A 17,110-nucleotide genomic window follows, 5' to 3' on the forward strand; every position below is an offset into this window, starting at 1 on the left:
TGGGCGGGATGATCCGTCCCGTCCAGTGCCCCTCCTGCTGGTGGGGAAGCAGGGCGCTGAGGGACCCGTGGGCAGGTGTGGCGTCGAGCAGCCCTTCCCAACAGAGGCCAGGTGAACCCCCGGGAGGGGGCTGGAACATTTGAAGGGGGCTGCAGACTGGAAAATGTGAGAAGGGGAGCCCAGAGGGTTTGGAGGGACGGGGTATCTGACATAGCCCTTTTTGTCACATAGGGTGTATTCAATGGCTAGAAAGGTCGACCTCTGTCAAAGAAAAAAAAGGGGGGGATGCTTGAACGAACGCGCATGCTTCTCTTGGTCAGATGTTCTCAACTTAATGTCATACGTTTGAAAGGTTTTGGCAGGATGGTCACCTTGGTTTTCAATAACTAATGATTTGCTGTAGCCTTGTTTGACTGGAGGTTCTGGAACCTGAGAAGGCCTCTTAAAAGGACCAGACCCCCCCCCCCAAAAAAAAAAAAAAGGCTGAGAATGGCATAGAACAGGCTACCTAAATCACGTTTTCATGAGACCCTGGGGTTTCTTGGTGGCCCTGGAACTGTTTCCAGAATGGGAGGGAGTTAATTATTTTAATATGTTTTTAAAATTTGTTAAACATTTATCGGGGCATATGACCTCTTGTGGCACAGAGTGGTAAGCGGCAGAAATGCGGTCTGAAGCTGTCTGTCCATGAGGTTGAGAGTTCGATCCCAGCAGCTGGCTCAAGGTTGACTCAGCCTTCCATCTTTCCGAGGTCGGTAAAATGAGTACCCAGCTTGCTGCTGGGGGGGTAAAACGATAATGACTGGGGGAGGTACTGCCAAGGCCACCGTGTATTGTGTCTGCCATGAAAACGCTGGAGGGCATCACCCCAAGGGTCAGATATGACTCAGTGCTTGCACAGGGGATATCTTTACCTTATGACCATATAGGGCCATGTACACAGTTGTGTTTCCCAACCCTATTCTGCAGGATAGTGCCACTCCTGGCGTTTCTCCAAGCCTGAAGAATGTTTCAGGGGTTTCTCAACAGTGAAAAATTTGAAAAAGGATGGCGTAGATCAGGGGTAGTCAACCTGTGGTCCTCCAGATGTCCGTGGATTACAATTCCCATGAGCCCCTGCCAAGAAAACACTGGCAGGGGCTCATGGGAATTGTAGTCCATGAACATCTGGAGGACCACAGGTTGACTACCCCTGGCATAGACCAGGGGTAGTCATACTACGGCCTTCCAGATATCTGGGGGGGCGGGGTGGTTGGCATCTGGAGAGAGAAGGAAAGGGATTTACTGTAGGATATAATGCCCTAGAGCAGGAGTAGTCAACCTGTGGTCCTCCAGATGTTCATGGACTACAATTCCCATGAGCCCCTGCCAGTCTTTGCTGGCAGGGCTCATGGGAATTGTAGTCCATAGACATCTGTCACGCATTTGCTGGCAGGGGTTCATGGGAATTGTAGTCCACGGACATCTGGAGGACCACAGGTTGACTACCCCTGCCCTAGAGTCCACCTTCCAAAGCAGCCATTTTCTCCAGGGGAACTGAGCTCTGTCACCTGGAGATCAATTGTAACCCCAAGAGATCACCAGCCGCTCCCTGAAGGTTGCAGCCTTAACTGCCCACCTTCCTCTTTAAGTTTGCAGTGACAATGCTCAGTCACTGAATAAAACATTGGCTTCAGCATAAAACTTAACAGGCAATCAGCATGTGCTTTAAAACAGGGGTAGTCAACCTGTGGTCCTCCAGATGTCCATGGACTACAATTCCCATGAGCCCCTGCCAGCAAACACTGGTTTAAATATTCCTCACAGCACCATTTCCGGTTCAGATGAGATGCTGGTTGCAAGATCCAGTTTGGGAAACTGCTGGAGATTTGGAGGTGGAGCTTAAAAAGAACAGGAATTTCAGAGGAGTACAGTTCCACACAGTCCACCTTCCAAAGGCCGTTTTCTCCAGGGGACTGATTTATATAGGAGATGGAGATGAGCAATAATTCCCCAGGTCCCACCTGGAGGCTGGCAGTCCTATGCTGGATGGGTGCAAAGTCCAGCAGGAAATGTCTTCTACCTTGCCAGCAGTGTGTTAAAGATCAGGCCTTAGTGCCGAGGGAAAAGAATGACAACACCGCATTAAAATGGTGTGGATGAATTGAGTGATCCAATGCATGCCTTTAAACCTGATCAGGGACAACATTTCAGTCCTTTGTGTAGCTGAAGAGAATGGGCAGATTTCTGTATCTCCCTGCCAACAACTTACTTCAACAAAATATTTCCTTTATAGGTAACCTTCAGAACATTCCGTCTCAGTAGCCATTGAGAGCCTTGAAAAACCCGGGTTATCCCTCAGCCTCTGACAACTGGAAACTGAAACTAGCCCAATTTCATTTCCCAAGCTGAGTTCAATAACCCTTTGAGATTTAAACAAATCAAGCATTCTTGTGTGCTTGTAAAATATTTATCTGCCTGAATTCCCCTTCCTCTAGTTTATCACATTAAAGGCTTCCAAATTAAATGAAATGGGCTGATTTTAAAGTATTTTAAATGTATTTATATGTATTTAAAGTACATTTAAAGTATTTTAAATGTATTTATATGTATCCAAGAGGGGTGTAATTATGTATCATGATGCAACACTGTAATAATAGCATGCTTGTGAGAATGTGCATCACTCCCTGATGAAAACTCCAGGCAACATTAACAACACAATCTCTCACACACACACTGATAGGCGAGAACCGTGAATGCTTGTCCATGAATGAGGGGGGGGGAAACTAAAGTCCCCCTCCCCCATCGTAGCCACCCAGTGGACACAGAGGTGGCATTGCCCCCGGGTGTGGCGTTTCTGGGCTCGGTGGGGGAAGGCCTGCTTCTCCCCCCCCCCCCCTCGAGCCTATAAGCGTTTCTGGCCTGGCCTGTTGAGGGCTTAGATTGTGCCCTCACCCGATTGACTAGAACTGCTGTCTGCCCTGGTGAGGGGCCAATTGGAAGGCACTTTGCGCCTTCCGATTGGCCCCTCACTGGGACTGGTCCCACCTACTCTCCACCCACTTAGCCCTTAACGAATTATGAAGGGAAAGATTAGTACCACAGTAATTTTTAAAAGGCTGAGCCAAAGCATCAGTGCACAAGATCTGCATAAACCTCACACCATACCTCAAAGGTATCATGCTGAACCACACACTGATCCTAACAAGTCCCACTGCTGGTAATTCAACCAGAAACATGAAAATTTCTAGTATTGACCTCCCACTAGTGAGAAATAATTGTAACCCCGTGATCCAGTGCTTGTTTTTGTTCTTAATCACCAGAATTTCTTTTGCAATTGCATTCTGTGCAATGACATTGAACTGAAAAACGTAGTGCTGTACCGGAAAACACAGATATTACTCTGATCTAGAGTACATTTCAGGAAAATCTTTATTGAAACTCTTGTGAAATTTGTATTTAACTGGCAGTCCAAACCAACATATTTACAGCAGTCATGGATCTATACTGGCATAGAGCAAAAAACCTATATATGGCAAAATGAAACCTTTACATTAATTTTTAAAAATGTAACCATCAAAATTATGCTTTAACTTTACAATTTTAAGAACAGTGACTTATCAGGATCTATATTACAGAGGAAAAATACAGTATTGTTTGGTGACACAGGAAATATTTAACATGTAGATCAAAAACGAAAAGGAAATACTAACAACATTCTTGTATTGAAGTGCAAAAATTCAAGGTGAAATTGAAATTCAAAAATTCACACGGAAGTAATTTCATAAACTTTAACAAACAAACGAGAAGAGGGTTTTTTTTGTGTTTTTTTGGTTTTTTGTGTTTTTTTGTGTGTTTTTGTTTTTGTGTGTTTTTTTTGTATGTTTTTTTTTTTGTTTTTTGTTTTTTTTTGCTTTTAAGAAAAGTCTAATTGAAAGATTTCCTGTTGTTCTTTTGTTTAAAAACAATTATCTAAAAAGTTACACTTTCTGGTCTGGTGAGTCCCGACGACGTGAACTTTCCATCAGTTTCTTTTTGAGTTTCAATAGCAAAGATGTTCTGACAGCTTGCAAACGGCTTGATAACTTAGATACTACATTGTTAGGTTGACTTCCTGTGTCCAGGGACCGATCATCTGACACATCAGATGTATGACCATTGGGTGTACCCTGAACCTGTGAATGTCCATCTAGAATTTCATCTTGTGCATCTCCCACAGTGGTGGTAACATTACTGTCCCTATCTATACTTTGTGCTTCATCTGTTCCATCGATCCTAGTGTCTTGGTTATACAAGAGAGAGCATGGAGACTCTGTCGCCCTTTCGTTTGGTGGCATTATAGGGCTCCAGGAAAAGATGTTATCATACTCAGTAATAGCCTGGTTTTCAGGCTCTTTATCACTGTCACTGTCAATTGTAATTACAACAGGCGAAGAAAACGCAGAGCAGCCTGTGTGGCTTTTGTGTGCTCTCTTCCCCCTTTTCTTTTTCTTCTTATGATGCCTAGCATCAGTGGCTTTCCCTTCATAAATGATTTCCACACTTGGACTTCTTGACCTCTTCCTCCGTTTTTTGGGGTGGCTCTCTGGGTCCAGATGAACATCTGGAAAGCTCTCTTTTCTTTTGTAACCATTCTTGTATCTCGGCAAAGGCTTCTGAAGGGCATTTTGTTCTTTTGTAGAAGAGGCTTCTTCACTGCCTCTGTGGGCACTCTCTAAGTGGCGAGTCTTATATTTCCTTTTGCCACTGGGCTTTTCGGATCGCATTCTCTCTGACCCCATAGAAAGACTGTTAGATCTGGTGCTGGAACGACTTCTTGACCTGCATCTTTCATAGCAGTAATATCTGAACATAAGAACATAAGAATGTAAGAACATAAGAAGAGCCCTCCTGGATCAGACCAATGACTGATCTAGCCCAGCATCCTTTTTCACACAGCCAGTCAACCAGTTCCTCCAGAGGGCCAACTACAAGGCTTAGAGGCCAATACCTTCCCCTGATGTTGCCTCCTGGCTCTGTGATTCAGAGGTTTCGCTCCTCTGAATGTGGAGGTTCCCCTCAGTCACCATTGGCTAGTACAATCGATAGACTTTTCCTCCATGAATCTATCATAGAGGAAAGCTAAAACTATTTATTCCCGTCACTACATCCTCTGGTAGCAAATTCCACATTTTAATTACTCTCTGTATAAAGAAGTATTTCCTTTTGTCCATCCTGAACCTACTGCTCATCAGCTTCATTGGATGCCCTTGAGTTCAAGTATTTTGGAAAAGGGAGAAAAATTTATCTTTGTCAACCCTCTCCATCCCATACATTATTTTATACCCTTCTACCATGTCCCCCTTAGTCATCTCTTTTCTAAATTGATTCTTCAGCTTTTCCCATAATCTTTTGTCCTTTTCTATACTTTGCCACTTCTGTGATGTCCTTTTTGAGATAGAGTGACCCGAACTGAACACAATATTCCAAATGAGGACACAACACAGATCTATAGAGGCATAATATCATCCATTTTATTTTCAATCCCTTTCTACGTAATCCCTAACACAGAGTTTACCTTTCTCAATGCAGCAGCACACTGTGTTGATTCTTCCACTGAACTACCCACTATGGCCCCAAAATATTTTTCCTTTTTAATCTCAGCAACTTCAGACCCCATTAGCCTTTACTTGAATTTGGGATTTTTTTGTCCCAATGTGCATCACCTTACACTTACCAAGACTGACCTTCATTTGCCACACTTTCACCCACTCACCCAGTATATGGAGGTAGCTTTTCAAAGAAAGCCTTGGTTTCCACCATCCTGAATAATTTTGTATCATCTTCAAACTTGTCACCTACACTACCCACCCCTATTCCCAGATCATTTATGATTAAATTAAATAGTATTGGCCCCAATTCTGATCCTTGCAGGAACCCACTGTTTACTCTCTTCCATTGTTGGAATGGTCTGTCTATTCCCACACTTGGCTTCCCTGTTATTTAACCAGGTTTTAATCCAGAAAAGAACCCATCCTCTTATCCCATGACTACTCAGGAGTCTTTGGTGAAATATTTGTCAAAATCCCTTTGAAAGTCCAAGTATATCATGTCTAAGGGGTCAATGTTTTCTAGCTGCTTGTTCATTTTCTCAAAGAACTCTAAAAAAATGGTGAAGAAGGACCTCCCTTGGCAGAAGCCATGAGCAGACTTTGTCTCTTTATGTGCCTAACTTCTATGTTTGCTTACAGTTTCTACTAATTTGCCTGGGGTAAGCACTAGGCTGACAGGCTTGTTTTTACTGTAGGATTTCAACTATCTCTCTGTTCAGAGAAAGATTGTACTGTGTAATCTGGGCTAGAAGCCTGCCTTGAATAGTGAGCTCTGCCCTGACTCTGCCTCCTGTATTCATAACTATCCCAGACTGTGTTTGTACTATGAAAAGTATATTCCCATTTGTACCTGCTTTGGTAACTGTCTTTTATGTAATAGTCAGGGTCTCTGCTTTTTGATTGTCTTCTCCTATATTCGCTGCTTCGGGATCTGGATCGGCTTACATCTCGGGATACAATGCTGTCACTACTTGGAGAGAAAGCTTGGCTGTTTCGAGACAGACTCTCGTCTCGATACTTCTTTTTATCCCTCCTGTGTTTATGCCTGCTGTAATCCCGTCTCCTTTTCCGTTTTTCCAGACTGCGATGCTTTCTCTTACTTTTCATGCTACGGCGGTCTCTGCTGTGAGAATGTCGCGAATCAGACTTCCTTCTTTTGGATGATCTGTAGTCATCGTCACCACCTCGTTTTTCAGCAGAAGCTTGTAGCCAAGTCCGGGGAGTAGACTCCCTGGTTTTAGCTTTCTCCTTTTCATGCCTTTTGGATTTCATCTTATTTGAGGGGGACATGTTGCCCTTAAAACTGGATCGGCCATCCCTGAACCCAAGAGAGTAGGGTGATGCATACCCACTGGCATCGGTATCACTGAAACTGTGATACTGGATAGGCTGCATTTTGCTCACATCGGCACTTTTACCATCATCAACTGATCCTTCAGAGTCTGAAGACAACTGCACAAGTTCAGGCGTTCTCTCTGCTAGTGGCTTCACATAGCCAACAATAACACAGTTATCAGAGGAGCCATCACTGTCGCGATTTGTCTGCACACTAGTAGGTAACAGCATTTGTGACTCAGATCCACTGGTCAGGGGCTCTTCATCAGAGCTTTCTGAAGTATCCAGGGTGGCTGATACAGCAGCACTAACTTGCTCTGCTGCGCTGGAATACGAGGGGCCCGGTGTTTCATCATCCCAAGGTGCTTGGCCAATTCCGGTTGTGAAAATATTACGGTCCTGGGAATCTTCTTCATCCGGAGAGATTGTAATGATGGAGGAATCAGAGTGGCTTCCTTCTTCATACGATGGAGCAGGACAATCATAGTTTGCGTGCTGATCATACGCATCTATGTTAAAAGGGCATCTCGCAAAGCTAATGAATTCATGTAAAAAGTGTTCTGTGCGATGCAGTAAGAAAGGTTGTAAATCTTCAGCAAATGCCTGGCCCTCCAAATCATATCTAGACACATTGCTCATTATGATATGTTGTACGATATTGACTAAGGAACCATGAGCACCAAATAGGACTGTCAACTCACGCTTTAACCATGGAACCAGCCTGTGAAGGCAGGCAGGATTCCTGCGGAAAAATTCAGCTGATATGTCTCTATAACGACCTCCATCTTCAATGTTTCTAACACGTATACCAGAGCGATAGAGGGCCCTTCGAAAGTTAATAATCTCCTGTTCTTGAATCTGGCGTACAGATCGGCCCTCCATGCTAGCTTGTCGCAGAGATGAAAGACGTTTCATCATTCGGTGCATTTCTGCTTCTCTGCGCCTTGGTGGCTGACTTGACAAGCCCTCAAATAATATTCCATTATCTGGAGGAGACACCGTTCTTCGTGGTGGAGAATATCTTCGAGAAAAAACTGGTGCAAGTCGTTGCCTCGTTAATGTAGTCCGGTAACGGAATCGTCTCCCACCTGGACTAGCAAAAGATCCATTTTCTGGAGGTCGTACAACATATTCCTGAAAGTCATTATCAGACCGCATACTATGAATGATGGAGCGAAAAGGCTGTTTGCACAGCGGACATTCGGCTTTGTTTTTCGACCATTCCTGCACACATCGAAAGCAGAATCTGTGGTGACAACGATTCAAATAGGCCACATTTTCAAATCTGTCCAAGCATATCGGGCATTTAGAGTCTGGAGATGTATCTGTTGACCTTGCCCGATGCTGTCTGTTTGTACCAGAGTTTGGCGAAAAGCCATCTGAACCACAGTCATCTGTTGCTGCTGCCATATTCTGCAAATGAAAAAGAAGTGGTCATCAATGTATACTTGACTTTCTGTTGCTGATCAAAATCAGTGCTATTTTATTTCTTCCCTAGCGCTACAAAAATCACACAATTACTAGCCAACTTAAGCCACAAGTTCCTCTCTTCAGGAAAATGTGCAGGTCTGAATAGTTAAGGCTCCCATTCTTAGCATACTTACCTGGTCAGTAACCTGCACTGATATCAACAGAAATATTAATCAAACATGTTTTGGATTGAAAAGGAAATGATTTATCCTATGCTGTTTAGAAGGAAACCTCGTAAACTCAGTGGAACCACTTCTGAACAATTAGGAATGGTAATACAAGCATTTATTTCTTTGAATTTTAGCAGCAATCTAGGATTATGCAATGACTGTCCAGCGAATATGCATTAAAAACTATAGGATTTTCAGACATATTTAGACTTCAAATGTTCAGGAATTGCTCCTTTGTACAAGTGATGCCTTAGTCTTTCCTCCTCAAGCATAACTTCTTCTGCAAGAAAAAAAAATTCACAGCAATGCTGGGAAATCACAACAATCTAGCAATCTCATTATGGTTAAATGTTCTTGGCACATGGCTACACAAGTGGCATGGACACTTACTGGAAGTACTTCCACAGCATTAATAAGCAGAGAGTCAGGTCTTCTCCACACTTGTGCTCATACCATACCATAAGGTTAATTTTTCATTTATTGGACATGTGCTCCCCTGCCTGAAACCCAGATCTTTTCTTGCTGGGACTCAAGATATCCTTGACAACCTATTCATAAGGAAGATTTTAGATCTCTACCCTGCATCTAATTCATTCCTTTACAGTGGAATGGAATAATCGTTCATTTCTAAAACAAGAGGAATGAACATCAATGCCAGTCAGAAAAATCACAAGATGTGATCTGGAAGCCCTTCCATCCAAACCTCAAAAGTATACCTCACTTCAGCAGTGACAATGATATTCAGTCTGCACAATTAAATACACAACAGTTATTGCAAATATTCCAGAACTAAGCATTTTAAAACAAGCGCTGGCTGTGAACTGTGGGGAAACTCAGCAAGAAAATACATGGCCTGAAAAAAGCAGTTTAAATTAACTCACCTGAGAAGATCCTGAAACAGATAAGCCACACTGTCTTACTCTCAAGCTTCTGTCAACATTACTGACTTACCTTACAGGGCTGTTGTTACAGGGTAACATAAGTTAGAAAAATGCCTAAAGCACTACATTAAAAAGGACCATTCCCTCCATCAGCACACTTAGTAGGCAGTGAAAAGGGGCAATTCAAGGAGTTCCTGCATTTTCAGAAAGCTTACCAAGGTCATGGCAAATTATTAAAGCATGCACACAAAAATCCTTCAAATAGGGATCTCTGTGTATATATACATACACACACACACATAAAGCACTTTCCCATAGAGCAGGCTTTCTAAACAAGGTTTTCATGAAACACTGGGTTTCCTGAGGGCTCTGGAAGAGTTTCCCTAATGGGAGGGAGTTAATTTTTATATATTTAAAAAAAAACTGTTAATGATATTGCATATATTTTTGAAAGGATCATGTCGACCCTTCCCCCTCCCAAACTGGCCAATGGCAGGCCTGGAGGGATGGGAACGGGAAGGGCATGTACACAGCTATGCTTCCCAACCATAAAGGTAAAGGTAAAGGTATCCCCTGTGCAAGCACCGAGTCATGTCTGACCCTTGGGGTGACGCCCTCTAGCGTTTTCATGGCAGACTCAATACGGGGTGGTTTGCCAGTGCCTTCCCCAGTCATGACCGTTTACCCCCCAGCAGCAAGCTGGGTACTCATTTTACCGACCTCGGAAGGATGGAAGGCTGAGTCAACCTTGAGCCGGCTGCTGGGATCGAACTCCCAACCTCATGAGCAAAGCTTTCAGGCGGCTGCCTTATCACTCTGCGCCACAAGAGGCTCATTCCCAACCATACACTGCCCAATTGCACTACTTCTGGGGTTTCTGGAAGCTTGAAGAACACTTTGGGGTTCTCAACATTAAACAAGTTGAGAAAGGCTGTCCTAGCATAATTTTAGAATTAGATAAAGCCGCCTAACAGCACCTGAGTGGGACCAATGAAGCCTCCCATAAGAAGAGGGTTAATTCTTTAACCCACCATGAGCTACTTGGTCTGGGAGTGGCCAGAAACAAATCCAATCAATCAAAAATAAAAAATAGGAAAAATATTCACCCCCACCTTTCTTCCAAGAAGCATGGGGTTTCCCCTCTGCCTATCCGCACAACCCACGGAAAACGGTACGGTTGGAAATACCTGGGCAGCCCAAAATTACCCACAGGACCAGACAGAGTTCTCGTGGCAGCTGCTGGAGCTCCCGGCCCATTGCACCGCCCACCATCCTCCAGCAACTCTCGCAACCCTGCCTCTGAGCCGGTGCAGAGTGCCATTGTGTCTCCCCTTCCACACAGAGGCGGCCACCCCAGCTAGCCAGCCCACTGGGAGAAGGATAAACAGCGCGGGGCAGCTCCCGCCAGCGCGAGCCCAGAACGGCCAGGGGGCGACAACCTACCAAATTCCACCCGGGGAAGGGGAGGGGGGGAAGGGGAGGGGGAAGAGACGGGCCTCGAGCGGTGGAGCAAGATGGGCCAATCGATCACAAGCATGCGCACACGGATAATAGCTCTCGCGACGGACTTCCCTCGCCGCCAGCTCAGGCTCGAGCAGCGAGAAATGGGAAAAGTACCGCTGCCGATACCGAGGAAAAGAGCCCGGATGCCCTAACGCTCTAACGAGCGCTCACCCACAAACGTCAACCACTTACCGGTTTCGAGCGTTGGCGCCGGCGGCCGTTGGAGCCAACGACTCGGGGGCGCAGCTCCCTCGGTTCATACATTGACGTCCCCCAGCCAACCAAGCAATCGAACAATAACGACGGCCGTTGCCGTTACTGCCCTTCCCGGATCCAGCCGGATGCAGAACCCATGGCGAAGAGGGCCGTTTCCGGGTTAGCAGGTTTTTTTTAAAAAAGCCAAAACACCAGCCCACACATCTCGCTCTCGGCGGCTCGGCGTCAAAGCCCAACCCCTGGCCGCGGCGTCACTTTCTCCGCCTCCTTCAGCGTCAGCAAATAATGGGCAACCCTCTTTCCCCCCTCTGGCTACCAAGTGGGACGGCAATAAGCAGTTTTGTGGCGCCATAAAGACCAACTCAGGGGAGTCCCGGTCTAAACTTTCCTGGCCCTCATCCCACTTGTGGCTCTTCACCAGGCGGCCGGCCGTGGGACCTCCCATAGAAAGCCACGTCCAATTGCCGCCTCTTCCCCCCAAAGCCAGGAGTCCGGTGGTGCTAAAAGGGCCTTATGCAGGGACAGTTTTCAAACTCTGTTTATGAATTCTCCGCACTCGCAAAATTATATTCCCTCCCCATGTTTTCCCCCTCCTTCAGCATTTCACATACAACTGCCTGCCTCGTCCAAGGCCAGGACACTACGGGCAATGCTTCCCGGTGGCTTTTAGACCATGGGCGTTTTCACTGCGAGAAAGTCTTTTCAAGTTCTCTCACTTTTGAGTTCCCCGCACCCAGAGCCGCCACTGAGGGCTCCGCCAAGATGCACTTGCATCCACTTTAGGTACTTTCGGGCACATAAAAAGAAGAAGCGGCTAAAGTTGGCGCCCTATTCCTTCCCTATTCGTGACTGAATTCATGAATCCAGCCCAAGGACATGTTCGAAAGCCCTGCGCCCCCAAACAAGGACTGGACCGCCACATGTCGTACACCCCCCAGCTCCGGGACAGAGTTTTCTCACTCGTCGTTCCTGCCTGAATGCATGAAAAAGCCACGAGTAGGGAAGGCATAAGGAGCCCGCTTCAGCCTCCTCATAAAGGGGCTTGTGCGGCGTTGAGACTCGCAAGGCCGTGCAGCGGGCGGGTGCTCCAGGGGAAGGGCGCTGTGCTCCACAGGAGCGCCTTACCCTGAAGCGGGCACAGAAAGCCTCGGAGAGGGAAGGCGGCATGGCATAGCCCCAGCCCGTCAGTTAAGCAGGGACGGGAGACTTCCAAGGAAGACTCTGCAGAGGAAGGCGGTAACGACCAACCTCCTCGGCTTCATCATTTGCCCTGGAAGCCCTTTCCTGGGGCCGCCATTTGACGGCAACACACACGCACACAAAGTGGAGACCTGAGCCCCGACGGCCTTTGGGTATTGGTGAAGGTGTCAGTTTCGCCCCGCAGCCCAGTCTGATGCTCGCTAGGGAGAAGGTCCCAATGCATTCCCTGGGCTTGACTCTCCTCAGTAAAATACCCTCCCTTTTTATTAGGACTGTCCAAAGGAATAGGGGAAAAACTCTCTGCTTGGATTTAGATTTGGTCCCAAGTTGCTTCCTGCGGCGTTCGCAGGGAGTCACTTTCACGGGAACCAGTGAGGGGAACCTACTTCGGAGTAAGTATCTATAGAGGGAGAGGATGGTCGGCTTGCAGTTTGCTTCGTTCCCATAAGAAAAATGGCCGCTTACACTACCTCCCTTTCCGGCGTAGCCGGTGACGCCACTTCCCCAAATCCCCGGGAGAGGCGAGCTTGTAGCTCCCGGCCTGGCGGGCGGGATGGCGCCATTGAATCGGCGGGTGCTCGAGTGGCTGTGCTTTCTGGTAGGGCGCACGGGGCTTCCGTGTTTTCGGGCGCTTTCCCCTTGCGAGCGGAGACTGAGGGTGTTGGAGTCCCCCGGAATGTTGAACGTCGCCTTGCTGGCTCAGAGCGATGCCCCTTAGAGGGGCCGGCAACAATTGGCGCCCGCGCTGGGACTAATAAGCAAAAGCTAGCGAGGAGGCAACTGGCCCCTGAAGAGAAAGGCCCGACCTTGCCCGTCAAGAGCCAGTGAAGCGTCTGTCAATTGCAGTGCATTTAACCCTCGGCCCTAAGAGTAGCCCTGCTGCATCAGACAATGGTCTGTCTAGTCCCGCATTTGTTTCGTAGTAGCAACGAGGCGGTTGCCACAGCTTAGTCCAAAAGCAAAGCGGAGCCACAGGAAATGACCCTTAGCTGCTCACTGTTCACTGACATCTTGCAATTCCGTCCCTGGACCCAGAAGCCCATTGTAGGTGTCACGTGTAATAACCAACAAAAAACCTGTTCTCCAGTAGATGTCCAACTCTCTTTGTCTAAGGCAGACTTCCTCCCCAGAACGTTTCGCCCTCAAAGCCCATTTTTAACACCATTCATGTTCACTAATCTTACTTTTTTCAGTTTATGACCAGTTAGGCTAACTGTGTAAGATGGCTTTGGCTAGTATTATCTTCCAGCTACTGTTGTTCTCATACTCCTTATCTAGGGATGCCAGCCCCCAGGTGAAGTCTGGGGATCCCAAGGAATTACAGATAAACCCCAACTACAGAAAGCAGTTCCCCTGGAGAAAATGGATGCTTTGCAGGCAAACTCTCTGGCATTGTACCCCAATGAAGTCCCTGTCCTCTCCAGGCTTCCTCAGATTTCCAGGAGTTTCCCAACCTGGCAACCCTATCCCTCCATCTTCCACTGGTGGCTAGGGGGAACCTGGCAGCCCTATTTGGGTCCGTGCATCCCAGAGACATTTAACTGGCCACTGTTGGAAACTGAATGCTGAACCAGATAGGATTATATTCTTCCTGCTGTAACTAATTCAAAACAGCAATGGCATTTATTAATGGAGAGGGCCTCAGTGGTAGAGCAAGGGCCCAGGTTCAACATCTTATCAAAGGATCTGGTGGTAGGCAAGAGACCTCCACCCAAGATCCTGGAGGCAGCCACTGCCAGTCAGAGTGGACAGTACTGACTTTGGGAGATCTATGGTATGATTCACTATGCTATACAGTCATTTAATCTGTTCTAAGCCTTATTTTACCTCAGTCTGAATGCACAAGAGGAAAACTGCTTATTAAGCATACTGCAGTTCTTTCCACTAAACTAAACTCTGTATAGGAGTAATTTGAACCATTTGTGGTGAAAAGAAACTTATTTCCAAGTAAACATAGCACTGGGCTGCTTGTCTTTATGCATGGCTGTTAATTTCAAGGTTCTGTGATGAACCTTGGGTAACATGCGAGTTTTCAACATCTTTGTAAAATTGCATTTCTAAGACTGCCTAGGAAGCTCATTTGCATGCTTGGAATCACATTTTGCATTATGAATTAATTGAGTATGTTTTAATATTGTCTTCTTGTAACAGGTTCTTCTCACCACTGTACTGCTCTCTTGGGGATATGTCATTTATGCAACACGACTTGCAGCCCAGTGGCAGCTGAAAGACAATTATCCCACGCAGCTCCACAATTTTTGAGACAGTAAAGCAGGGAGACTTCTGGAACTATGCATTTTACCAGTACTCCAAGCTTCATGGATACTAATACAATGGAAAAGAATCAGAGACCAAAGATTTAAGAAAATGTGCTGAGACTTCAGAAGTAGAATACTTGTACAAAGATGTGGTTTTCTCTCTGGTCAATAGAAATACTTCAAACTTTATACCAGCAAAGGATTATGCATATAAAAATTTCCAGTCCCAAGTGTTTCACTGACTATTATGTTGGTATGGTTCAGAAAGATCACTATGAACAACCTCCACCAATGTTGCGCATCTGCTTTAGTGGTTTAAGTGGTAAAATGGAATGCTGTTGACTTGAACAGATCATTCACTCATTTCATGCTTAGAAATGACATACCCTTTTGTAATTTTATTATTAAAAATAACAATTTGTAAACCGCCTTGAGTGTTTTTCTGGAAAGCAGGATCAATGTGTTACTATCAAAGCAATGCATTTTATAGATTAGCTGGAAATTATGTACCTATAACGTATGGTGGTGGTAGAAGCGTGTCAAGTCACAATTTATGGTGACTTCCATAGGGTTTTTTAAAGCAAGAGACAAGCACAGATGGTTTGTCATCAGTGGCCTTTGTATAGCAACCCTGGATTTTTTTATGCCAACTCTGCATGGTTTCTGAGATTGAGACAGCCTGCCTATAACATTTACTGACATCAAAACGGCAGTCTTTAAATTTCTAGCAATAATGTAGAATTTGGGAATGCATATTAATAGCTAGATTAAAAACTGCTCAAAAATTAAATAAGCAACTACTATATAACTAGTTCTGTGATTCATACTGTGTTCTACAGCTGAAGTTTTATATTTAACCCCCACCCTACCCTCAGGACAACTTATCTAATGGGACTTTTAACTATTCTTCCTCCTTACTATCTTGTTTTACTTGCAGTAAAAGTAAATGCTTATGAAAATCTCATGAAAAGGCTAAAGAAATCAGCAGGACTTGCCTTTGAAGAGTCAGCATAGAATTCCCTAAATTAATGTGTGGTTAAATTTGATTATTTACTGATTTTTTTAAACACGTTATAAGATCGTACGTAAATGGAAGTCTACGGCTTTCATCTCTTCCATTTTGGCTCTCTCCAGTTGCTTGTGGCATATTTCAAATACCTCAGCCTATTTGAATAGATGACTTTGTATCCACACTAAGTAGTTTTAAAATATTTTACATATGCCAAGTAGTTTTTGCTGTGGCTATAATCTGTTCCTTTTAAATCTCACACACATGCATTACCCATATGATTTGTTCTAATAATGTGGCCAAGTTAAAAATGACAAGTCTTAGATTCCATAAACGGGCCTGTGGTCAGCATTGCAAGATCCATTTTACCATTATAATCTGCACATCCCCTTCATAGAAAGGAGCATATTAACTACTAACCTGCACTATCTACTCAAGACTACACTATCAATAAATACGTGTTGCTTATTGTCTACTATTGTATAGGTTGCATGCATACTATTACTATTGAACTCAGGAAGACTACAGTCTCATACGTAGGTCTAAATAGTAAAGTAAAGTCAACCTTTATTATACTAGGCCAGGGGTCCTCAAACTACGGCCCGTGGGCCAAATCCGGCCCGCGGACGATTTTTATTTTTAGAGTAAAGGTAAAGGTAAAGGTATCCCCTGTGCAAGCACCAAGTCATGTCTGACCCTTGGGGTGACGCCCTCTAGCGTTTTCATGGCAGACTCAATACGGGGTGGTTTGCCAGTGCCTTCCCCAGTCAGTATTTTTAGAGTAGCAACAGGAAAATGAGGCTTGCAAGGCAGCACAGGGTCTGCAGCGCACAGTGGCTGCCCTAGAAAAACTCTGCTCTTGCAAGGATTTTAATCTTTACCCCCCCCCCCCACCTTCCTGTCGGATCTTTTTTGCCAAGCTCTTTTTGCCGCCTTCTTCTGAAGAGAGACCCGGTGTCCCCCCCCCCCCCCATCACGTTAAAACAATTAGGATTTTTTTAACATTAGGAGAGCCTTTTTTTGAAGTTGGTTAGTTGGTTGGGGTGGTTTCTAGGTGGTTGGCATCACAATGATAATGCAAATTGTCAGTACTCAGAGGAAATGAAAATGGTCAGTGCTCAGTGTTATTGCATGGGAACTTAATCCAGCTCTGCAGACAGCGAAGGAGTAGGAAACCCAATTTAATTGACAGTAGAAAAAGAAGAGTTGGCTCTTATATGTCGCTTTTCTCTACCTGAAGGAATCTGAAGCGGCTTACAATCCCCTTCCCTTCCCCACAACAGACACCCTATGAGGGAGGTGAGGCTGAGAGAGCCCTGAGATTACTGAAGAAGACTTGGTTCTTATATGCCACTTTTCTCTACCCGAAGGAGGCTCAAAGCGGCTTACAGTCGCCTTCCCTTTCCTCTCCCCACAACAGACACCCTGTGAGAGAGGTGAGGCTGAGAGAGCCCTGATATTACTGAAGGAGAAGAAGAGCTGGTTCTTATATGCCGCT

The 17,110-nt window shown here is 45.4% G+C and overlaps 2 protein-coding genes across 10 annotated transcripts; one reads left to right on the forward strand and one right to left on the reverse strand.

The window, feature by feature from the left end:
• Nucleotides 1-16: 16 nt before the first annotated feature.
• SMIM27 (small integral membrane protein 27) lies at nt 17-15,028 on the forward strand. 8 transcript variants are annotated; one of them, XR_013232631.1, is made up of 2 exons: nt 17-165; nt 14,497-15,028. XR_013232631.1 is itself a non-coding variant. In XM_077345274.1 (2 exons), exons 1-2 carry the CDS (start codon nt 12,899-12,901, stop codon nt 14,605-14,607), a joined length of 156 nt encoding a protein of 51 aa, XP_077201389.1. In that variant the 5' UTR covers nt 12,884-12,898; the 3' UTR covers nt 14,608-15,028. The 8 variants fall into 8 exon arrangements, 1 of the variants encoding a protein (XP_077201389.1); XR_013232635.1 differs by having other exon boundaries at nt 17-111; XR_013232630.1 differs by lacking the exon at nt 17-165 and adding an exon at nt 11,175-11,304.
• TOPORS (TOP1 binding arginine/serine rich protein, E3 ubiquitin ligase) lies at nt 3,394-11,279 on the reverse strand. 2 transcript variants are annotated; one of them, XM_077345267.1, is made up of 3 exons: nt 11,122-11,279; nt 6,421-8,318; nt 3,394-4,824 (listed from the first exon to the last, which is right to left on the reverse strand). In XM_077345267.1, exons 1-3 carry the CDS (start codon nt 11,191-11,193, stop codon nt 3,960-3,962), a joined length of 2,835 nt encoding a protein of 944 aa, XP_077201382.1. In that variant the 5' UTR covers nt 11,194-11,279; the 3' UTR covers nt 3,394-3,959. The 2 variants fall into 2 exon arrangements, with proteins under 2 accessions (XP_077201382.1, XP_077201383.1); XM_077345268.1 differs by lacking the exon at nt 11,122-11,279 and adding an exon at nt 10,870-10,998.
• Nucleotides 15,029-17,110: the final 2,082 nt, after the last annotated feature.

This window comes from Paroedura picta, chromosome 7 (assembly GCF_049243985.1).
Source record: "Paroedura picta isolate Pp20150507F chromosome 7, Ppicta_v3.0, whole genome shotgun sequence".
NCBI lineage: Eukaryota > Metazoa > Chordata > Lepidosauria > Squamata > Gekkonidae > Paroedura > Paroedura picta.